Source organism: Pan troglodytes, chromosome 2 (genome assembly GCF_028858775.2).
Source record: "Pan troglodytes isolate AG18354 chromosome 2, NHGRI_mPanTro3-v2.0_pri, whole genome shotgun sequence".
In the NCBI taxonomy this organism is placed as follows: Eukaryota; Metazoa; Chordata; class Mammalia; order Primates; family Hominidae; genus Pan; species Pan troglodytes.
Window position 1 is genome coordinate 33,557,255 of NC_086015.1, and position 22,377 is coordinate 33,579,631.

The window sequence follows — 22,377 nt, forward strand, 5'->3', positions numbered from 1 at the left end:
ACTAGATATTATTTATTCTTTCAAACTATTTTTTGTACCCTTCAACCATCCTCACCTCCCCCTCATCCCCTGCTACAGTTCCCAGCCTCTGGTAACCATCCTTCTACTGTCTATCTCCATGTGTTCAATTGTTTTGATTTTTATATCCAACAAATAAGTGAGAACCTGCAATGACTGTTTTTCTGTTACTGGCTTATTTCACTTAATGTAATGACCTCCAGTTTCATCCATGTTGTTGCAAATGACAGGATCTCATTCTCTTTTATGGCTGAATAGTACTCCATTGTGTATAAGTACCACATTTTCTTTATCCATTCATCTGTTGATGGACACTGAGGTTGCTTCCAAATCTTGGCTGTTGCAAACAGTGCTGTAACAAACATGGAAATGCAGATATCTCTTCAATATATTGATTTTCCTTCTTTTGGGCATATACTCAGCAATGGTATTTCTGTATCATATGGTAGCTCTATTTTTAGTTTTTTGAGAAATCCAAACTCTTCTCCATAGTGGTTGTACTAATTTATATTCCCTCCAACAGTATACAAGGGTTCCCTTTTCTCTACAACATCTCCAACATTTGTTATTGCCTGTCTTTTGGATAAAACCATTTTAACTGGGCTGAGATGATATCTCATCATAGTTTTGATTTGCATTTCTCTGATGATCAGTGATATTGAGCACCTTTCCATATGCCTGTTTGCCATTTGTATGTCACCCTTTGAAAAATTTCTATTAAAATATTTTGCCCATTTTTAGTTGGATTATTATATTTTTTCCTATACAGTTGTTTGAGCTCTTTGTATTTACTGATTGTCAATCTGTCAGATGGGTAGTTTGCAAATATTTTCTCTCATTCTGTGGGTTGATTCTTCACTTTGTTCATTGTTTTCCCTCACTGTGCAGAAGCTTTTTAACTTGATGAGATCCCATCTGTCCGTTTTTGCTTTGGTTGCCTGTGTTTCTCCAATGTTTTCTTTTAGTAGTTTCATAGTTTGAGGTCTTAGATTTAAGTCTTTAATCCATTTTGATATGTTTTTTGTATATGGTGAGAGACAGGGGTCAAGTCTCATTCTTCTGTATATGGATATCCAGTTTTCCCAGTACCATTTATTGAAGAGATTGTCCATTCTTCAATGTGTGGCTTTGGCACCTTTGTGAAAAATGAGTTCACTGTAGGTACGTAGATTTGCTTGTAGATTTTCTGTTATGTTCCATTGGTCTATGCGTCTGTTTTTATGCCAGTACCATGCTGTTTTGGTTACTATAGCTCTGTAGTATAATTTGAAGTCAGGTAATGTGATTTCTTCAGTTTAGTTCTTTTTGCTCAGAATAGCTTTGGCTATTCGGGGTCTTTGTGATTCTGTAGAAACTTTAGAATTATTTTTGCTATTTCTGAGAAGAATGTCATTGGTATATTGATAGGGACTGCATTGAATCAGTAGATTGTTTTGGGTAGTATAGACATTTTAAACAATATTGCTATCCAATATCCAATCCATGAACATGGAATATTTTTAATTTTTTTTGTGTCCTCTTCAATTTCTTTTATCAGTGTTTTACAGTTTTAATTATAGAGATATTTTTCTTCTTTGATTAATTCCTAGGTATTTGATTTTATTTTTGACTATAGTAGGTGGAATTACTTTTTAAATTTCTTTTTCAGATTGTTCCCTGTTGGCATATAGAAATGCTACTAATTTTCGTATGTTGATCTTGTATCCTTCAACTTTACTGAATGTTTATCAATTCTAATAGTATTTTTGGTAGAGTCTTTTAAGTTTTTTCAAATATAAGATCGTATCATCTGCAAACGAGGATAATTTGACTTCTTTCTTTCTCATTTGGATGCCCTTTATTTCTTCCTTTTCTGACTGCTCTAGCTAGAATTTCCAGTACTATGTTAAATAACAGTGGTGAAAGTGAATATCCTTGTCATGTTCTTATAGGAAAGGGTTTCAGTTTTTCCTCATTCAGTATAATACTAGTCGTGGGTCTGTCACATATGGCTTTTATTATGTTGAGGTATGCTCTGTCTATACCTAGTTTTTTGAGGGTTTTTATTATGAAGAGATGTTCAATTTTTTCAAATGCTTTATCAGCATCAATCAAAATGATCATATGGTTGTTGTCCTTCATTTTGTTGATATGTTGTATCACATTGATTGATTTGTGAATGTTGAATCATTCTTGCCTCCAAGACGTAAATCCCACATGGTCATGATGAGTGATCATCTTAATGTATTGTTGAATTCAGTTTGCTAGTATTTTGTTGAGGATTTTTGTGTCAATATTAATCAGAGATATTGGCCTGTAGTTTTCTTTTACTGATGTATCTTTTTTCTCGTTTTGGTATCAGGATAATACTGGTCTCATAGAATGAATTTGAAATTATTTCCTCCTCCCCTATTTTTCAGAATTGTTTGAGGATTGGTATTAATTCTTCTTAAGTGTTTGATAGAATTCAGCAGTGAATCTGTTGGGTCCTGGGTTTTCCTTATTGGGAGACTTTTTATTATGGATTCAATCTCATTGTTTGTTATTGGTCTGTTTAGTCTTTGGATTTCTTCATAATTCGATCTTGGTGGTTTGTGCATATCTAGGAATTTATTCAGTTCCCTTTGATTTTCCAGTTTATTGGCATATAGTTGCTCACAGTAGCCATTAATGATCCTTTAAATTTCTGTGACATAAGTTTTAAGAGCTCCTTATTCTTTTTTATTTTTTCTTTTGAGATGGAGTCTTGTTCTGTCACCCAGGCTGGAGTGCAGTGGCACAACCTCAGCTCACTGCAACCTCCGCCTCCCAGGTTCAAGTGATTCTCCCACCTCAGCCTCCCGACTAGCTGGGATTACAGGTGCTTGCCACCCTGTTTGGCAAATTTTTATATTTTTAGTAGAGATGGGGTTTTACCATGTTGGCCAGGCTGGTCTCAATCTCCCAACCTCTGGTGATTTGCCTTGGCCTCCCAAAGTTCTGGGATTGCAGGCATGAGCCACCATGCTCAGCTTCCTTTTTCATCTCTTATTTATTTATTTCTTTATTTAGGTTGTCTTCCTTTTTTTTCTTCATTAGTCTGGCTAAAAGTTTGCCAATTTTGTTTATCTTTTCAAAAAACAAATGTTTCATCTATCTTTTGTATTATTTTCTTCATTTCAAATCATTTATTTCTACTCTGATCCTGATTTCTTTTCTTCTAACTTTGCATTTAAATCATGCTTGCATTTTTAGTTCTTTAAGATGCATCCTTAGGTTCTTTATTTGAATTTTTTCTTATTTTTTGATGTAGGCACTTATAGCTATAAACTTCCCTCTGAGTACTGCTTTTTCTGTATTCCATAGGTTTTGATATGTTATGTTTCCATTATCATTTGTTTCAAGAAATGTTTAAATTTTCTTCTTAACATCTTTATTGAACCACTGGTTATTCAGGAGCATATTGTTTAATCTCCATGTGTTCATATAGTTTCCAAAATTCCTCTTGTTGATTTCTAGTTTTATTTCACTGTGGTCAGAGAAGATACTTGATATTTTTTCCATTTTTTAAATGTTTTAAGGTTTGTTTTGTGACCTAACACATAATCCATCCTAGAGAATGATCCACATGATGAGGAGAAAATTGTGTATTCTGTTGTCTCTGGATGAAATGTTTTGTAAATATCTATTAGGTCCATATTTTCTATACTGCAGATTAAGTCTGATGTTTCTTTGTTGAGTTTCTATCTGGGAGATCTGTCCAATGCTGAAAGTGGATTATTGATGTCTTAGCTATTATTGTATTGAGGTCTACCTTTCTCTTTAGCTCTAATAATATTTGCTTTATATATCAGGGTGCTCCAGTGTTGGGTGCATATATATTTAGAATTGTTATGTTCTTATGCTGGATTGACCCCTTTATCATTATGTAAGGACGTTCTTTGTCTCTCCTTGCAGTTTTTGTCTTGAAATCCATTTTTTCTTATATAAGTGTAGATACACCTGCTGTTTTTTGGTTTTCATTGTCATGGAATATCTTTTTTTTTTTTCCATCCCTTTATTTTCAGTCTGTGGGTCTTTATACATGATGTGGGTTTCTTGTAGGCAACAGATTATGGAATCTTATTTTTTCATCCATTTAGCCATTCTATGGCTTTTGATTAGAGAGTCCATTTACAATCAATGTTATTATTGATAGGCAGGGACTTATTCTTTCCATTTTGCTATTTGTTTTCTGGTTGTTTTGTAGTCTTCTCTTCCTTCTTACCTTCCTTTCAGTCTTCCTTTTAGTGAATGTGATTTTCTCTGATGCTATGATTTAATTTCTTGCTTTTTATTTTTTGTGTATCCATTGTGTGTTTTTTGATTTGAGGTTACAGTGAGGCTTCCAAATACTATCTTATAACCTGTTATTTTAAACAGATGACAACTTAACACTGATTGCATAAGAAAACACACACACACACGAAAATTAATAAAAACCCTACACTTTAACTTCATCCCCTGCTTTTTAACTTTTTGTTATTTCTCTTTATGTCTTATTGTACTGTCTGTATCTTGAAATGCAATTGTAGTTATTGTTTTTGATTGGTTCATCATTTAGTCTTTCCACTTAAGAGTAGTTTACACACCACAATTACAGTGTTATATAATTCTGTGTTTTTCTGCATACTTACTATTACCAGTGAGTTTTGTAGCTTCAGATGATTTCTTCTTGCTCATTAACATCTTTTTCTTTCAGATTGAAGAACACCCTTTAGCATTTCTTGTAAGGCAGGTCTGGTGTTGATAAAATCCATCAGCTATTTTTTCATCTAGAAAGGTCTTTATTTCTTTTTCACACTTGAAGGATATCTTTGTCGGAGATACTATTCAAGGGAAAAAGTTTTTTTTTCTTTCGGTACTTTAAATATGTCATGCCACTCTCTCCTGGCCTGTAAGGTTTCTACTGAAAAGTCTGTTACCAGATGTATTACAGCTCCATTGTATGTTGTCTTTTTTTGCTCTTACTACTTTTAGGATCCTTTCTTTATCCTTGACTTTTGGAGGTTTGATTATTAGATGCCTTGAGGTAGTCTTCTTTGGGTTAAACCTGCTTGGTGTTCTATAACTTTCTTGTGCTTGAATGTTGGTACCTTTCTCTAGGTTTGGGAAGTTCTCTGATATTGTCCCTTTGCATAAACTTTCTACACATAACTCTTTCTCTACCTCATTTTTTAAGGCAAATAACTCTTATATTCGCCCTTTTGATACTACTTTCTAGATCTTGTCAGCATGCTTCATTGCTTTTTACTCTTTTTTGTCCCCTCTGATTGTGTGTTTTCAAATAGGCTTTCTTCAAGCTCACTAATTCTTCTGCTTGATCAGTTTTACTATTGAGTGACTCTGATGCATTCTTCAGTATGTCATTTGCATTTTTAAACTCTAGAATTTCTGCTTGATTCTTTTAAATTATTTCAATTTCTTTGTTAATTTTTTCTGATAGAATTCTGAACTTTTTTGTCTGTATTATCTTTAATTTTTAAAAATTTCCTCAAACAGCTATTTTGAATACTGTGTGAAAGGTCACATGTCTCTGTTTCTCCAGGATTAGTCCTTCATGCATTATTTAGTTCATTTGGTCAGGTCATGTCTTCTTGGATGATTTTGATGCTTGTAGGTGTTCATAGGTGTCTGGACATTGAAGAGTTAGGTATTTATTGTTGTGTTCATGGTTTGGGCTTGTTTGTGCCCATCCTTCTTGAGAAGGCTTTCTAGGTATTTGAAAGGACTTAGGCCCTCAGCCCAATATTTCTGTGGTTTTTGCAGACTCATAGAGGTACCACCTTGGTGGTCTTGGATAAAATCTGGAAGAATTCTCTGGATTACCAGGCAGAGACTCTTCTCCTTTTCCTTTACTTTCTCCCAAACAAATGGAATCTCTGTCTTTGCGCTGAGTCACCTGAAACTGGAGGTGTGGTGATGCACTGGGATTGACCCAGTGTGGTTCCTGTGGCTGCCATCAATGTGACTGCTGGATCAGACCTGAAACCTTCATAGCACTGAGTCTTGCCCAAGGCCCACTGTAACCACTACCTGGCTATCACCTATGTTTACACAAAACCCTAGGCCTCTACAATTTACAGGTGGAAAATCCAGCCAAGTTTATGTCCCTACCTTCAGGATGGCAAGTTTCCCCAGGCCCCAGGTGGGTCCAGAGATACTGACTGGGAGCCAGGGATTGTAGTCAAAAACCTTAAAAATTTGACTGATGCTCTGTTATACTCCAGCTAAGCTGGCACTCAGTCCACAATATAAAGTTCTTTCCACTCTTCCCCTTTCCACAGGCAGAGGAGCCTCTCCCTGTGGGCACTGCCACCACTGGCCCATTGAGGGGTTCTGCCAGGCCACTGCCCATGTTCCCTTAAAGCCCAGTGACTCTTCAGTCAGCTTGTGGTAAATGCTGCCAAGCCTGAGACTCACCCTTCTGAGAAGCTGGATCTCCTCTGGCCCAGGGCAGGTCCAGAAATGCTGTCTACTAGCCTAGGCCTAGACTTAGTGACCCTAAGAGCCTGCTTTTTGCTCTATGCCACAGTGGCTGAACTGGTACCTAAGACACAAGACAATGTCTCCTTTACTCTTCCTTCCTCTACATCTCAGAGCCCAAGGCCCATAGCATACAACCTGGGTTTTGCTGCTGGTTATTCAGGGCCCAATGGCTCTTTAGTCAGCAGGTTATGAATCCTTCCAGGACTAGGTCCTTCCCTTCAATGCAGCAGGTTGCCTTTTGGCCCAGGGTGTTTCTACAAATGTCATCTGAGAGCTAGGGCCCAGAGTGGGGGGCTTAGTATTCTGCCCATTGCCCTATTCTACCACGGCTGAGCTGGTATTCAAGACACAAGACTCCTCTTTACTCTTTGCTGTCCACCCCTTAGGCAGAAGGAAGGAGACACTTTCATTGCTGTGAGCTGCCTTACCTATGGCTGGGGGAGGGATGGCACAAGTATTCCTTTAGCTGCCCCGGCTGGTGTCTCCCTAGGTCTCATGCCATGCCACCCTAGTCCTCTGGCTCTGAGCCCAGTCCAGCACTAGGAGTTGCATATGAGTTGCAGTCCTTGTGCCCTTGACTGCCTTTCAGAGTTTACCTAGATCCCCAGAGCACTTTGGCCTGTGATGGCAAGGCTTGTCAGGAAACTTGGGTATCCACTGATGAGATGGATGATTCTTTTCTGGCTAGGTCTGGTCCAAATGCTCCCTCTGTGTGTGGGCATTGGCTGAGCCCAGTATAGCTTTGCTCTCCACTGTGACAGGGCAGCACTGAGTTTAATGTAAAGTCCCCCAGTTGCTGTATTCTCCCTCCCTCAAATGCACAGACTCTTTGCTGCATGGCTCACTACCTGTGGTGTTGGAGGGGTGGTTTTGGTGCTTCAGGACTGTCTTTCCTGTTCTCCTCAATGTCTCTTTCAAGATATGAAGTTAAAATTAGGTACTGGGATTGCTCACCTGAGTTTTGGTCCTTGAGATGATGCTTTTCTGTGTGCAGATAGTTGTTAAAATTTGGTGTTCCTGCTGGGGTTACAAACTATGTAGGTTTCTATTCTGCCATTTTGTTCCATCCTTTATCAACTATTTATTTTAGGAAAAGAAATGTGTGTACAATTGGAGAGCCATTTACAAAATCTTTACTACAAATGTTTTTGATTTTATAATTTGTGATAACAGGAACTATATTTTTATAACTCCATAAACCTCTGGATGTCCCTAATACATAGAATAGTGAGAGCTCGAGAGTTAGTTTTAGTTGTCTTTCCAGGTAGGACCATCAGAAGGAATGACAGGGCAGTTTGTTTTGAAGGTAGACTAAAGCACCAAGGTCTAGGTGTAAGAGAAATTACATTTTACTGAATTCTGTTTTTTTTGGCTTGTTTTTGTTTTTACCGTGTACATTTGTTACTCTCCATTGTGCATATATACATATAAGTGCTTTTTTATTTTTAAAACTCTAATACTTAGTTAAACTTGTATTTGATATGTCAAGTGGGATGGAGAAAAGTAATTTGGAGTATAAGAAGATGTAGAATCCACCGTGTCTCATAGTGACAGGGACAGTATTTGAGGATATTTATTTAAAATATTTGAAATAAGGCCTATAAACATGTGACTGAAGAGCATATTCGATCAAATATGAGTATAAATTAGGAAGTGCACAACTGTAGTTAAATAGAACCTTTTATCAAAGGTTTTGAAGGAGGAAATCATGGATGGAACCCTGTCCCAGGAAAATGCTGGTGTGCAAAAGCACACACGGCTCTATAAGGAAATTTAGATCAAGTGACAAGTTGGTGGAGGGAATATACAGAATGTACAGTATGACAAAAACAAAGAATCACAGGTAATACATGCTTCTTAAAGGGGTTACCTCATATGTAGAATTCACTTTTCTTCCTTTCTGCTCTGAACTATTTCATGTATCTTTCCGGGTTGTTGCCAAATTTTATTATAATGGTCTATCCTCTAAAGATGAATAGGTGGTAAAAAGAAGGATGCTTCGGTTGTGGGGAAGAGTAAGTAGGGATGAGTACAAGCATGCTTCACAGGCCATTTGCTGAAACTATTGAGCGTGAATATGGATTAAAGTACCTGGGAAGAGGTAAGGGGCTTGTCCTCCAGTTGATACACTGAGGTCATTACCTCTATTCCTTGTATGGAGGAATAGTCTATTGTTCTACCCATCTGTAAGTCTAGAGCAAGGGGGAGGGAAGAATGGGACAGCCAGGAATGAAATTTTAGTTAGGTTTGCCTATCCTAAATTGGGGCTGGGGTTTCTAGAGCTATAATTAAAGTGTTCAGTCATAACCCACTTTTGTCATAATTATAAACTGGTTGGAATTGTTTTGTTAATATGTTGGGCTTGCTCATGCAGTCACCATTACACACTTGTACCTCCTGCTGTTTTGATGGTAGAGATACACAGGACCAACAGCTCAAACAAGACATATATTTTATTTGTATATTTGAACACTGCATGTTAGCAAAGCAAAGCTTTGCTAGACGGTTCCCAGAGGTTAATCTGCCCATTTACTGCCAAGTACGCTGCTCCTTAATCTGTGCAATATTATAATAAAATAATGGTTGGTCTTTGGCAAATCAGTTAGTTTCTTTAATCTCGATAAAGCATAGTGACTGCACTAAGCCCATAAATAATGATTCTGATACTCATTTTGACTTTATTCAGTATAAAGAAGCAATTTCTCTCATTTAAAAATCAATTGAACATGATGAAGAGGAAAGTGAGTTTTGGGATTTGAATTTGTGTTTAGTTTAATAAGATTTTTTGTGTAACATAAATGGAATGAGAAAGTGTTCCATTTTCAAGTGCCATACTACTAAATACTTTGCTCTCTAAATTTGTCTGTCTTTGTAATTGTTTTATTCTGCTAGGAAATACCACTGGGGACCTATTCCTTTTCCCCAGTCCTTATTTTTGTCATTTGTGTGCAAAATACATTGAGTTTTCCCCCACCTGGAAGAAACAGTTGCCATTTTAAAATACTAGCACTTTTTTCCCACAATTTATATGGTAGTGATTACTCTCTATATCTTGTACTTAATTTCAAACAAACTGAGAGACAGAAAGATAGACTAATTCATACATATATACATAAATTTAGAATACGGATAATTTTACCATCATGGCACTTACTGAATGGAACCTAGCTCAGTTGTTCAGCTCTGTTGACCAGAGCTGTACACCCTAAGCCATACATACTATACGGTATAAAATTAGTTCAATAATATGAAGATAACTGTGTCTATATGCCATTTAAACATAAACTCCACTGCATTTAAATTTATTTATCAACTCTACTAGACAATAAACTCTTTGTCAAGAAAAGCCATGTTAGAGTTTTTGTTTTCCTTACAGCATCTGGCACTATCTTCCTTGTATTTAGTAGATGCTTAGTAAATTTAATAATATAATAATAATAATAAAAGGAAGATCTCATTGTGGTTCAAAAATGTCATTAATAATAGGCAAATTCCTGTTCCAAAAGCTGATGTCTTGTTTTAGTATTTCTGGCACACAAATTTCAGAATGCTTAGGCAATTACACTGGAATATGAGGGGACTCCAGTGGAGCAACCTGTTTTCTGTACAGTGGATATTGTTACCCATGTTATTTTCCTCTGTTTGCTAAGTGTCTGAGGCTGCAACCCTCCCTGTTCAGGCAGTCCATATGTGGCTTCTTTTCTGTATCAACTCCCTGCATTTTATATTTTTAAGACATTTGAAAGCATAGGTGATTCAGACTATAATGGCTTAGAATTTTTCTCACAGTAAGCTCTTTTGTCTCTGGCTTTTGCTTTTCAGCAGGAACTATCTTTTGCCTTTATTTTTTCACAAATCTAAGGTAGACCATATGGCTATCATATTGGTTCCCCTGTGGTATCCCGGCTTTACTATAATGATCACTCACAGTAAATGGATACAAAAGAAGATACTGAAGAAATGCGTAGGTTTTCTTGTTGTTTTAAAAGAAAAGTTGCAATAAATATATCAATGCTGTTGTTTCATTATCTTCTGTGATCACATAATACAAAGAACTAGGAAATCCAATAAGGAAAGATAGTCAGCAATAACTGAATAGTTTAGGGATACAGTAGAAATCCAGCAGAAATACAGAGGTATGGAGGCAGTCTAAGTGCCATCAGACTTCCAGGCAGCCTGCAAACCACCCCTCTCTCCCTGCAACTCAGTCATCCTATTCTGAGCCCAGACAACAGCCACAGAGTATTGCTAAGCCCAAATGGAAGGTGGGGAAGGATTTGTGGAAAGGTGATTCATTGTTAACATCTTCAACTGTTAAACTTAAGTAGAATTTCAGCTGAACGTATATATAATTCTTAGCCAAAATGTTTGCTTTTTCTATTTAGAAACCACATTTGACTCACGGTTGGATTGTCTTTGATAGAATTTGGGTGCTACACCAAGCCATCTGTGTTTCAAGCGAGATTTTATGACAGTCATTCTGAAGAGGTGGAACAATACAAATGTGAAATTTAGTGTGCAGTTACACTCTGAGAGCAAGTCTCCTTGGCTCACTGCTGATGGCACTGCAAATCTAAAGCAGGAGTTCTAGTTTTATCATTACTTTCCCCCAATACACCCCAACACACACACATAAAGAACAATCCCAATGTTGGTAAATAAATAAGCAGTTTAAATAGAGAACTTAAGGAGCCCACAGCAACACAGAAGTATAAAATAAGCTTTTGAAGATGGTAAAGAAACGTTTAATGAAATTTCAAATGGATTGTCATGCAGTGGTTCAACTGAATGGCAAAGGTCTCAGGGAAGATGTTGCCAGCAAATGACCAAAGGAAACAAATAAGAACCATCTGGACACTACTATTCTTTGTAGAATTCCATTATAGATAGATAGATAGATAGATAGATAGATAGATAGATAGATAGATACACACACACATACATACAGTTTTTTCTCTACAGTCACCAGGCTTGTAGTGCAATAAAAATAGCAAAACTTTAAATTAACACACAGGGTTTAAAACATTTCAGGAAAGCATTGATTATATCTGCCAATGGAATGAGTGTATTTGGCAAATGACCTAATTATCACAGAGTTGGTTCTTTCTCATTGCTCTACTTCCCGCTAATTGCAGAACTGCTGGCCTTCTCCCCCTGACAAGGAAGAAAAACAAGGACAGGAGTGTGTGGAGAAAACAGTGACATTCAGTTTTAATTCATTTGAACCTGCTGCCAAGCTTAATTATGTAATTGAGAGAGTGAGACGGGTGGGCTTACAGCCACTTGGGCCAGAGTTTCTGATGGTTAGCATTTGCCAGTGTTGTGTTGAGGATTTTAGCAGTTACCGGAAAGCATTATTAGCTGAAGCTGAACTAATCTCCCTTACCCTTCTCCTCACCAGATGTAGGTACAGAGGTTGCTGTTCCCAGACTTGATTATTTGTCATTAAGGAAAACAAATTGAAAGCAAATTAAAGTGGCTTTATTCCTTGCTAAATCCATTATTATTCTTTAGGGGCAGTCTCCTATTTCATTTTCCTTTCTTCTGATTGTGATGTAGTATGTGCTGTCATGTAAAACTCAGTAATGCAATGTTTATTTCTAGAATGGGAGTATTTTTCAGGGTTACTTGAGACATTTTTACATAAACTTCTATTGTAACTAGTGAAAGTGTTTATATATGAAAAACACATAATTTGGTGAAATATTTCTGATTTGGTAGCTTATCCCCTATTTTTAATTTTATTTATGAAGCCTTTATCCCCCTTGGCTTGGAACCATCAATACAGATATTTTGTACAAAAGGGCCAACCTCTCTCTCCTTGCTGGCAGAATGACTCTTTATAAGTACACTTTTTTCAAAGCTTAGCCAGAACATCCCTGATTCAGAGAATGCTCAGGGTGTCTTCTACCCTCACAGAAATGTCCTCTGTTCAGATTGAAGTTTAGTCCTGGAGGTCAGCATCTTGATTTTGTAATATCCTGTGTACCATGTGGGGGTGGAAAGGAGGAGAAGAAGCCAGAGAGAAGGCACGCTAGACTAAAGGGTGGGAGCCATAAAATAAGAGGCTGCCTGCCGGGTGGCAGCATGGCTGAAACAGAACCATGACCACTTAGCATTATGTGTTCTTTATAGCCCAACAGTATTAACAGACACTTTTATCAGTTAATCCCCATCATAGTTCCAGGAAGTAAGTTAACATTTTTTAAACGTGCTTTCCATTTATTTTCACAAATATTTATTAAGCATAGGCTAGATGTTAGGTACAGTCCCAGTACCTGGGGTAATACAAAGAAACAACACCTGGTAATGGAGAGTGCTCTTTTTTCTTCCAGGTACAATGGGTGAAGGGGAGGATCCTTATCTGGCGAAGGGCAACACTTTCATGAAGTTTCTAGATACGCCCACCCTTCTACTCTCTCAGGAATGTTATTCTATAAATTATCCACTTGTCCTCCTGTAGTTTTAATCTATTTTCTGCTTGATCTTTACTATCAATATTCAACATTCAAAAATGCCAAGAACAGTATCTGTCCTGTAGAAAGTGGTCAGTAATGATTTGTTGAATAATTTACATGAATACTCAGCAGTTTCCTACCCTAGCTTCACACTGGAATCAGGTGGGAAATAGACACACACACACACAGACAACCATAGCATCTCCTATCTTAAAGCAAACAAACAGAAACAACTCAGTTGACCTTAGATCCCCTGCTAGCTAAATCTGTTTCTTAATTCTTCCCAGCCAAGATAACTGCAAAGAGGCCTGTAAATCCTCCTCCTCATCTTGCTCATACTCTTCAACTACTCCAGCAGACTTCAATCCCCATCACTTGCCTAAAGCAAATCATGATAATGACATCATGTTTCTAAAGACACTGGGCATCTTGAAGCTGTCTTCTTGCTCAAACTCTCAGTAGCATTTCACATAATTGATCTCTCCCTCCTTCTCAGAATACTTTCTTACCTTGGATTTGAGACATCTGATTCCCTTTTCATTTCCTTCTTCCTCTCTGACTCTCCAGCTTTCTTTGCAGTCTTTTCTTCTTATGTAATGCCTAAATGCTGAAGTTGTTTGAGTTCTAATCCTGGACCTATTTCTTTTATACTTTGGGCATTTTTGACTATTTCCTATTAATAACATCTATATCTTTGTGCTGTTGTCCTCCTATATTTCCAATTTCATCTCCATTTCTGAGCACCAACCTAATATATCCAGCTGCGATTTGACATTTCTATTTAGATGTCTCGGGCATTTCTGACTCAACATGTCTCAGACCAATAATTAGATTTTCCTTCTCCCCTGCTGGTTCTTCCTTGAGTCTTCCCATTTCAATAAATTACATATCCACTCACCCAGTGGCTTATGGCAAAAACAAAACCAACCAAACAAACAAAACCAGTGGTAATCCTTGTCTATGTCTTTATGTCTTCCTTCTTTCCAGTTCGGTCAATCCATTTACAAAGCCCTGTTAATTCTGCCTCCAAAATATAACTCAAAGCATCCATTTCACCCTATTTCATTGCCAGCTGCCTTTCCTCTGGAATGTTGCAATAGCCCCTAAGTCATCTCCTGATTCCATTCTAGCTTCCCAGCTCCCCCACAACATTGCAATCTCAATTTAAAAATGCAGATCATTTCACACCACTGCTTCTTTAAAACTTTCAATAATGAACAATCAAAAATTAAAATCTATATTATATGCTGTCATTTACTTTCAAGGAAGATCTGCAATTTTGTAATTATATATTCATTTGTATGGTTATTTGTTCTTATCCATCTCCCAACTCAACTATTAGTTGCATGAGTGGGAACCGAGGTTTTCTCCCACCACTATATACCCTTTGCTTAGCGCAGTGCCTGAAATAGAACTTTATTATTGAATGAATAAATGAGCCGATGAACGGATGAGGAAGATTGGCCAACGTGTAAGGTACAAGGTGGTTCCCATCTCAATCTCATCTTAACTCATCAACTGCTCCATTGACAAATGTACTGATTAAATGAGCTCAATTAAATTATCTTATATGGAATTGTTTTATTCCATGCCATTTAAGGAATTTTCAAGAACTGAGTCCTTTCTCTGATGGGCTTCAGAGGCTACTAGCATAGTTTAAAATGTAGGGATAGAAAACAATTCATGGTATGGTGTATTTGAAAGGACACATGCAGACTTTACTTCAAATCCTGGATCTGCTCAATGAGTGGCTTGTGATTCTTGTCAAGTTGGATCACCTTACCCCAACCTCAGTTTCTTCATGTGTATAATGGCACGAAGCCAGTAGTACCTGATGTTATTATGACTTCACCAAGTGCCAGTGTGTCAACTACCTAGCACAGCAACCGACATGTGAGAGATGACATCCAGATTATAGTTTTGCTTTCTTCTCCCCTTGACCCTATTTCTTGACTATTACTTTCACTTTTTTTTTCTATCTTACTCATCTTACCGGATAGTAATACTTACATCACCCATTTAGTTTGATTTTGTAGGGAGAGAAGAATTAGCAGTACTTACAGAACAGGCTTCCTTTTGGATTAGAAATACAAACTTCACAGCTTCTCTGCCCAGCTTTTCAAGAGCATTTTACAGTACACTGCTGTGTAACAAGTTCATTTTAGGATAACATGCTGGGAGGGAGAAAAAGAAGATGAGATTCGAGGGGAAAAAATTAAAAAGTTAATTAAAAGAAACAACTTCGTAATTGGATTCCCTTGCACTCTTCTTCGGTTATTTTGGGGTGAGAGGAGGTGTCACAGTACACCTCCTTAGTAGGTTAGTAGGTTTGCTTCAGTGGCTCACCTCAAAACTTCTAAATGAGATAAGTATAAGAATACAGATGATTCCCTGCCTGACAGATGAGAAGAAGTATAGGGTACATATGGTGAGCTTGTTAAGCATGCCAAACAAAGCTGTCCTTATACTCACTCTTGAGCATTTATATTTCAAAATATTCTTGGCAGTTAACATTACTGTTAGGCTAAGCCTTGGACTATTAGCTAGCTTAAGGACATACAAAATGGACTTTTCATTGATGCCGTTTTACTATTTCTTTGCTTTCACCATATATAGACATCCACACAAGCACACAATCAGAATAGCATAGGAAACTCATATACCCTTTTCAGACTGTACACTAGAAAGAAATAAGCAACACAGTATTTCTTATTTTTAAAAGAAACATGAATATTTATGTATTTAATCATTCTTTTTCACAGATCTGTACGAGTCAAAATAATTTAAGATGCTATCATTGAGATAGACAAGATAATGGAAGAGCATGGGCTTAGTAATCAAATGGAACTAGGTTTTAAACCCTCTCATCCACAATATTTACTTATTCATGAAGTCAACATATATTTATTGAATGCCTACTGTGTGCCAAGCACTACTGCAGTTGCTGATAACCTTTTGCAAGTTCTTATCATGGTTTTTGTTAACATCAATATTTGAGGTTTTGAAAATTAACTTTAGGGAGAGAATTTTCTATATTTTCCAGCACTTTGTGTACCTCACTTTTGCCTTAATCCATGAAGAAAGAACACGGTTAAACAGTCTATTATCTTACCCACCAAATTAGGTTAAATTGGGTTACTGATTGTACACCCAATCTCCAAAACAATGGCTAGAAAATGAGAGTTACTATTTTATGTCTAGAGATATTATGATGTTATCTCTCCCAAAGCATTAAGGACCACTAATCTAAGAGCCTAATGTTCAACCCGGGTAATATGTCAGAAGAAATGAATGCAAGTCTATCTGTAAACTTGTACTTCATCAGTTAAGATAGAGATTCAGCTTTTTGTGAATACTAACAAGGGGATTTTGTGTTTTCACAGGTTATGGTTTTGTAGATTTTGACAGTCCTGCAGCCGCACAGAAAGCGGTAGCATCTCTCAAGGCAAATGGCGTGCAGGCACAGATGGCTAAGGTAAGATTGATGTTTAGGGGTGTGTGTGTTTGTGTGTGTGTGTGTGTGTGTGTGTGTGAAAGAGAGAGAGAGAGATCAGGAGGAAGGAAGAAGGAGAGATTAAATATTTCTCCTTTGCTCTGAGCTCACTCAAACTTGGAGTTTGCAACAATTTGGTTTATATTTTCTTGTTAGGGAAAATAAGAAACTCCACATTAGGTTTGGCTTAGGAGAATCTGTCTGGCTTATTTCATTGTTTCTTTGCCTATATTTATTATTGTATCTTTTGTTATGGTAACCTCATTAGAGACTTAAGGACACTCGTGAAGTGCTCTGTTCTGCTTGAGAAAGATGGGGCGTGTCTGTGTGTGTGTGTCTTGGACTTCTACTGGTAAACAGTTTTGGAGTAGTAGAATTATCAGCAACTTGTCTTTGATAAACTGTGTGCTAAAAAAAGTGTGTGTTCTCTTAGCTGGGGAGAGCTGACTGTTGAATGATGGGGTTGTCTGATCTGTGCAGGGAAATGAGTTTAACTGAAGTGTACTGTGTCTGTATTGCTAGAATTTCACTTTGGCCTTTATATGTAGAGTTTTCTAAGATACTTTTAGATATTAATAATTTTCAATAATTAAGTATCATTAAATAGAATATGTATTCTAGAACCTTCTACCTGAAACTGTAATGTATTTTATTATCTAAGCAAATAAGTTAAATTATTTACAATCCTTTTGTGTCCTGATTGCAGTGGTGGTTACAAGAATCTATACCTGATACAGTAACGTAGAACTATATATACATATTGCTCCAATGTCAGTTCCCTGGTTTTGATGTAATCATATAAAATGTAAAATTTGTAGAAACCTCATGAAGGGTACATAGGCTCTCTCTGTACTATCTTTGCAATGTCTTGTAAATCTATAAATATTTCTAGCTAAAAAGTCAAAACAATTGTTTATAACATGGATGCTTATTAGATGTCTGCTTTAAAATGATGGCCATTTAGGATTTATTCACCTGCATCCTAAGTCTTTAAATATTCTTTCTGATTGACAATAGTGAACTTATTTATCTCTAGATTCTATAAATTTTAGGTGGAATGGCCAACGGACCTTGAAATCCTGATCTAATGTATTCATGCTCTGCTCGTGTATATATTTAAGTATTCCCATAAGAGTTGAGTGATAGAATGATAAGGTAGTCAAATTTTCAGTTATTTAGATTTTGTTGAGATTGCTAACATTATTTGATAACATTTTCCAATTTTGACCTCAAATAACTAGAGGTAAGATATTTGGTTTCTTCATCTTCAGTTGTCTTCTAGTGAACTGATACAGACCATATCTGTTAACCTTTTGTTGCAAGTCACTTCCCGTATAGATTACTTTGGTGAACTCATTGTCCTTTATGACACATGACTAGTTGTTCAAGGCAGAATAAATTTGAATTCTTTCAGCTGTGTAATGTATTCTTCATCAAGATTATGCCTGGAAGCTTTGGATTTTTTTCATGGACTAAGATTGATGAAGTTAGTATTTTTAATTAATAAGGAAATTATATACATGTCTTGGTTTAAAGGTTACTTGGCAAAGAGTCAATGGCATTAAGTAGTGACTTCCTATACCCACAAAACAAATGATGAAATGTAGCTGTTAGGTATATGTAAAATAAGTAACTTGAATCTGGGCTGAAAGCAACACCTACTTCCAAGAAAATGAATATAAAAATGCTTAACGAAAAAGTTGTTCTTGAGCTATTCCATTGGTAAACTCCCAAATCTGGAAGTTAGCAGATTGTAGCACTTTAGAAGTAATGAAAACAGCATGCATAATCTCCACCATTTCAAATGTCCTCAGAATATGTATAGTTAGTTGTTAGATAAAAACCACTGCCATCTCGTGTAACAGGAAAAGAAAGTTGACATTGATTTTATAACTACTGGGGAACCATTATGAATATTTTCCCTCAGTTTCCCAGCATTCTGGTGCACTGAGAATCCCTCTTTCTCTCTCTCTCTTACCCACCCCCCCGCACCCTCTGACTCTTTCATTCTCTCTCTCTAATCACTGATATCTCACCTAGTCAGAAGGCTGTTTGATTTGGGGAAATATTTTAAAGACCTCCTAAAACAATTATTTTTCCTAGCCAGCATTTTGGCCATTGGCTCACGCCCACTGTACAAAAAATGAGATTCCAGTTGGAATGTTTAAAGTCACTTTTATTTCTGTAGTTTGCTCAAAGATTTTGCCTTATTAATTCTGCTGCCTGTGAAGTTAATTCTTATTCTCTTAGCTTTAGACTCATATCTGCCTACTGGAAAACTTTCAGCAATGAATGACTCTGTAATTTAACTATCTATAAGAAAATAAATAGGCTCCCTTTGAGAATAAAATAGGACAAGCTCGACCACCACCTGTATTAGCAGATTTCTCACTGAGCTGTTGGATTTCATGGCATTTTCCTCCTTTGTCCTGGTGATAACTATTATTTATTATCATATAAACCTGCAGTCTGCAGGGTGTGTGAAACTTGCACTATATTTTTGGCCATTTAAGTATCTACTGAATCACCTCTTGCATCCTTGTTCTTATCAATATCCTACTATGCAGGTTGTGGTGTCACATTTTAATGACTCCAGCATTTTAAAATAAAAATATTATAAATACTCTAGTTTCCCAATAGTAACCTTCAGCTAACATAAAACTCTCCAAGTGAATTGTCTTATTTAGCTAGCTTATTCCAGTGTGTGCATATGGAAAATCCAACTGATTTGTCAACCAATAGCAAGTTACCCAGGAAGTGGTAATTGATTAATAATGAATTACCATTAACGGAGATGAACATTTTTCTGTATACTTACTGTTCTGCCACAAAGGAGTTTTTTTTTTTTTTTTGGTATCAAAAGTCATATTTCTTTTAGGAAATCAGATTCAGAATATTTTAGTAATACATAGTGGTTAGGAGCATAGATTTGGAGAGAAGTAAACTTGGCCTTGAATCCTGGCTCTGGTACCACCTGGCTGTGTGACCTTGGCTAAGTTACTTAAATATCTCTGAACTTCTCTAATAATAACTCTTAGGTTAGAGAACTGCTGTGAGAATTTTAAAAAATACATTAAGTATTTAGCATAGAGCCTAGATCATAGTAAGAATTTAGTAAATGTTAGTTATCAGTAAATATTGTTATACATTTAATTCAAATTTGCTACTAAACCTTCTATAAATCGTAATACATGTTTTAAATGTGTGTTATTCCAAATTATTTTCTTTAAAATATATAATAAGTAGCATCAGTCAGCAAACATTTTTTATTGCCTACTCTGTCTATGCAGGGTACTGAATATTGGAGAATGAAGATTGAATAAAAAATTCTTTTTTTTTCTGAATGTTTAACATTTATCCTATCTCCTGAATTGCTACAGCTCCAGACTATGAATTTTGGCTGTTACTGTTCTTGGCAACTTCAGGATATAGAGAAAAAACTTATTGGCCAAGGAATATGTGTCTCTATAAGCATGAAAAAAAGTGAAGAAATCCCTGCTAACAATAAGTTAACTTGCAGATATTTATTTTACTCAGTAGGAAGAAGGCCATAGATAGACAGCAGAGGCCAATTCTTTGGGGTGCCATCAAGGATCAAGGCAGCTCTGCCATCTTTTATCCCTGGCTTTTATGTCACACATTTATAAGATGGCTTCTAAAGTTCCAGCTCTTGTATCCACAGTTAATCCAGGAAAAAGAGAAAAAAGCAAATAGATGAAGGAGCAGTATGGCTGATTTTGTCCTTTTAAAGGTTTTTCCAGAATCTCAGATCAGCAATTTGTGCTTACAACTCAAAAGCCAAAACTGAGTCATATGATTTCCCACTTTCTTGTAAGAGAGTATGAAATGATGAGTGTTTCGACTTCTTTGCCTCTGCAGCAGAGAAAATTAATAATAGTCCATCCCCTTGGCTATCCAGCATCCATGATCTCAATAAAGGTGACATGCATACGTACATTTTAGGTGGCATGCATTAATTCTTTCCCAAAAAGAACCCACCTCAAAGCCGTGATTGCATCTAGTGACTCGGTTATCTCCAACAGGCCCATGGCTCCTCCTCATAGCTCAGCAAGTCATACCTTTAAAAGAGAAGTTATCTGTCTGCATTCCCACAATGTAGAATGACATAGAAACAACAGGATACATGCACTTAAAGGAAAATGACTATTTAGGAAAGGAGAAAATGGGAAGCAAGCCTAAATTATTGATCTCAAATACATATCAAATCCTGCTAGGTGGAAATAGAATTCTCGAGTTGTCAGTGCAATAAGTTCCTTGGTTATCCAATCACATAACCCCTGATTCTGTCATCCAGAGGGATCTTACTTGCCCCTTATTCTCTGTGGCCTCATTGAGGCCTCGCTGGAGAACTGCACAGCTTTGGGGCTTTTCCTGGATATATTTAGAGACACTAGAATGGGTCTACATATTAAACAGTCATGAATTATTACCAGCCAGTCCTTGAGTAATCTCAGGCTTAACAGGCATCTTTCTTATTTGCTTTCCGTCAATTCCAAATATGAGTAAACACAGTATATCTTATTCTAGAGGAAATGTCTGCAGAAAAGAAGTCACTCCCTCTCAGGGCCTTCAGATAAGACTTCATCAGGTGTACTACCAGACTGCCATTACAGTTCCCAAAGGTGATTCATTTCCAGTGGGATCTGTAGAGTAAATCTCAGTTAAGCAATCACAAAAGAGACTAAGTGTCCCAGAGGATGTCAAGTAGCTTGACAGGCATAATGTAAAAATATTATATCTACCATGGCAGAAAACCAGATTGAGACCAGAGGAAAGGACTTCTCTTATAAATCAATGACCTTGATAGTAGTTGTCTTCGAAAAAAAATCAAAAAAATCAGTGGATTTTTTTTACTTGACATATAAAAAGATGAAAAGTCAAAATCAAGGAATATACAAAAGAAAATATTTTAAATTCAAACACACACATACACACACACACACAATGAATTTACAAAATATATTACCACAGTGAAGCCATATCAGTTATATTCCAGTAGAAGACTTTTAGTTAATTAAGGAAGGGTGTATAATTTACAAGAAAAAACAAAACAACCTCATAAAAAAAAAGTGTGTGAAGGATATGAACAGACACTTCTCAAAAGAAGACATTTATGCAGCCAACAGACACATGAAAAAATGCTCATTATCACTGGCCATCAGAGAAATGCAAATCAAAACCACAATGAGATACCATCTCACACCAGTTAGAATGGCAATTATTAAAAAGTCAGGAAACAACAGGTGCTGGAGAGGATGTGGAGAAATAGGAACCCTTTTACACTGTTGGTGAGACTGTAAACTAGTTCAACCATTGTGGCAGACAGTGTGGTGATTCCTCAAGGATCTAGAACTAGAAATACCATTTGACCCAGTGATCCCATTACTGGGTGTATACCCAAAGGATTATAAATCATGCTGCTATAAAGACACATGCACACATATCTTTATTGCGGCACTATTCACAATAGCAAAGACTTGGAACCAACCCAAGTGTCCATCGATGATAGACTGGATTAAGAAAATATGGCACATATACGCCATGGAATACTATGCAGCCATAAAAAAGGATGAGTTCATGTCCTTTGTAGGGACATGGATGAAGCTGGAAATCATCATTCTCAGCAAACTATCGCAAGGACAAAAAACCAAACACCGCATGTTCTCACCCATAGGTGGGAATTGAACAATGAGAACACTTGGACACAGGAAGGGGAACATCACACACTGGGGCCTGTCGTGGGATTGGGGGAGGGGGGAGGGAAAGCATTAGGATATATAGCTAATGTAAATGATGAGTTAATGGGTGCAACACACCAACGTGGCATATGTAACAAACCTGCAAGTTGTGCACATGTACCCTAGAACTTAAAGTATAATAAAAAAAAAAGGAAGGGTGTAT

General features: G+C 36.8%; 1 protein-coding gene across 15 annotated transcripts in view; it reads left to right on the plus strand.

The window, feature by feature from the left end:
* Positions 1–22,377, plus strand: part of RBMS3 (RNA binding motif single stranded interacting protein 3) — a 1,471,465-nt gene that overhangs the window by 1,002,948 nt on the left and 446,140 nt on the right. For all 15 annotated transcript variants that reach the window (XM_054681570.2, XM_054681567.2, XM_054681561.2 and 12 more), the window contains one exon: positions 16,346–16,437. In XM_054681570.2, the coding sequence (XP_054537545.1) occupies positions 16,346–16,437 (92 nt within the window). The remainder of the gene's footprint in view (positions 1–16,345; positions 16,438–22,377) is intronic.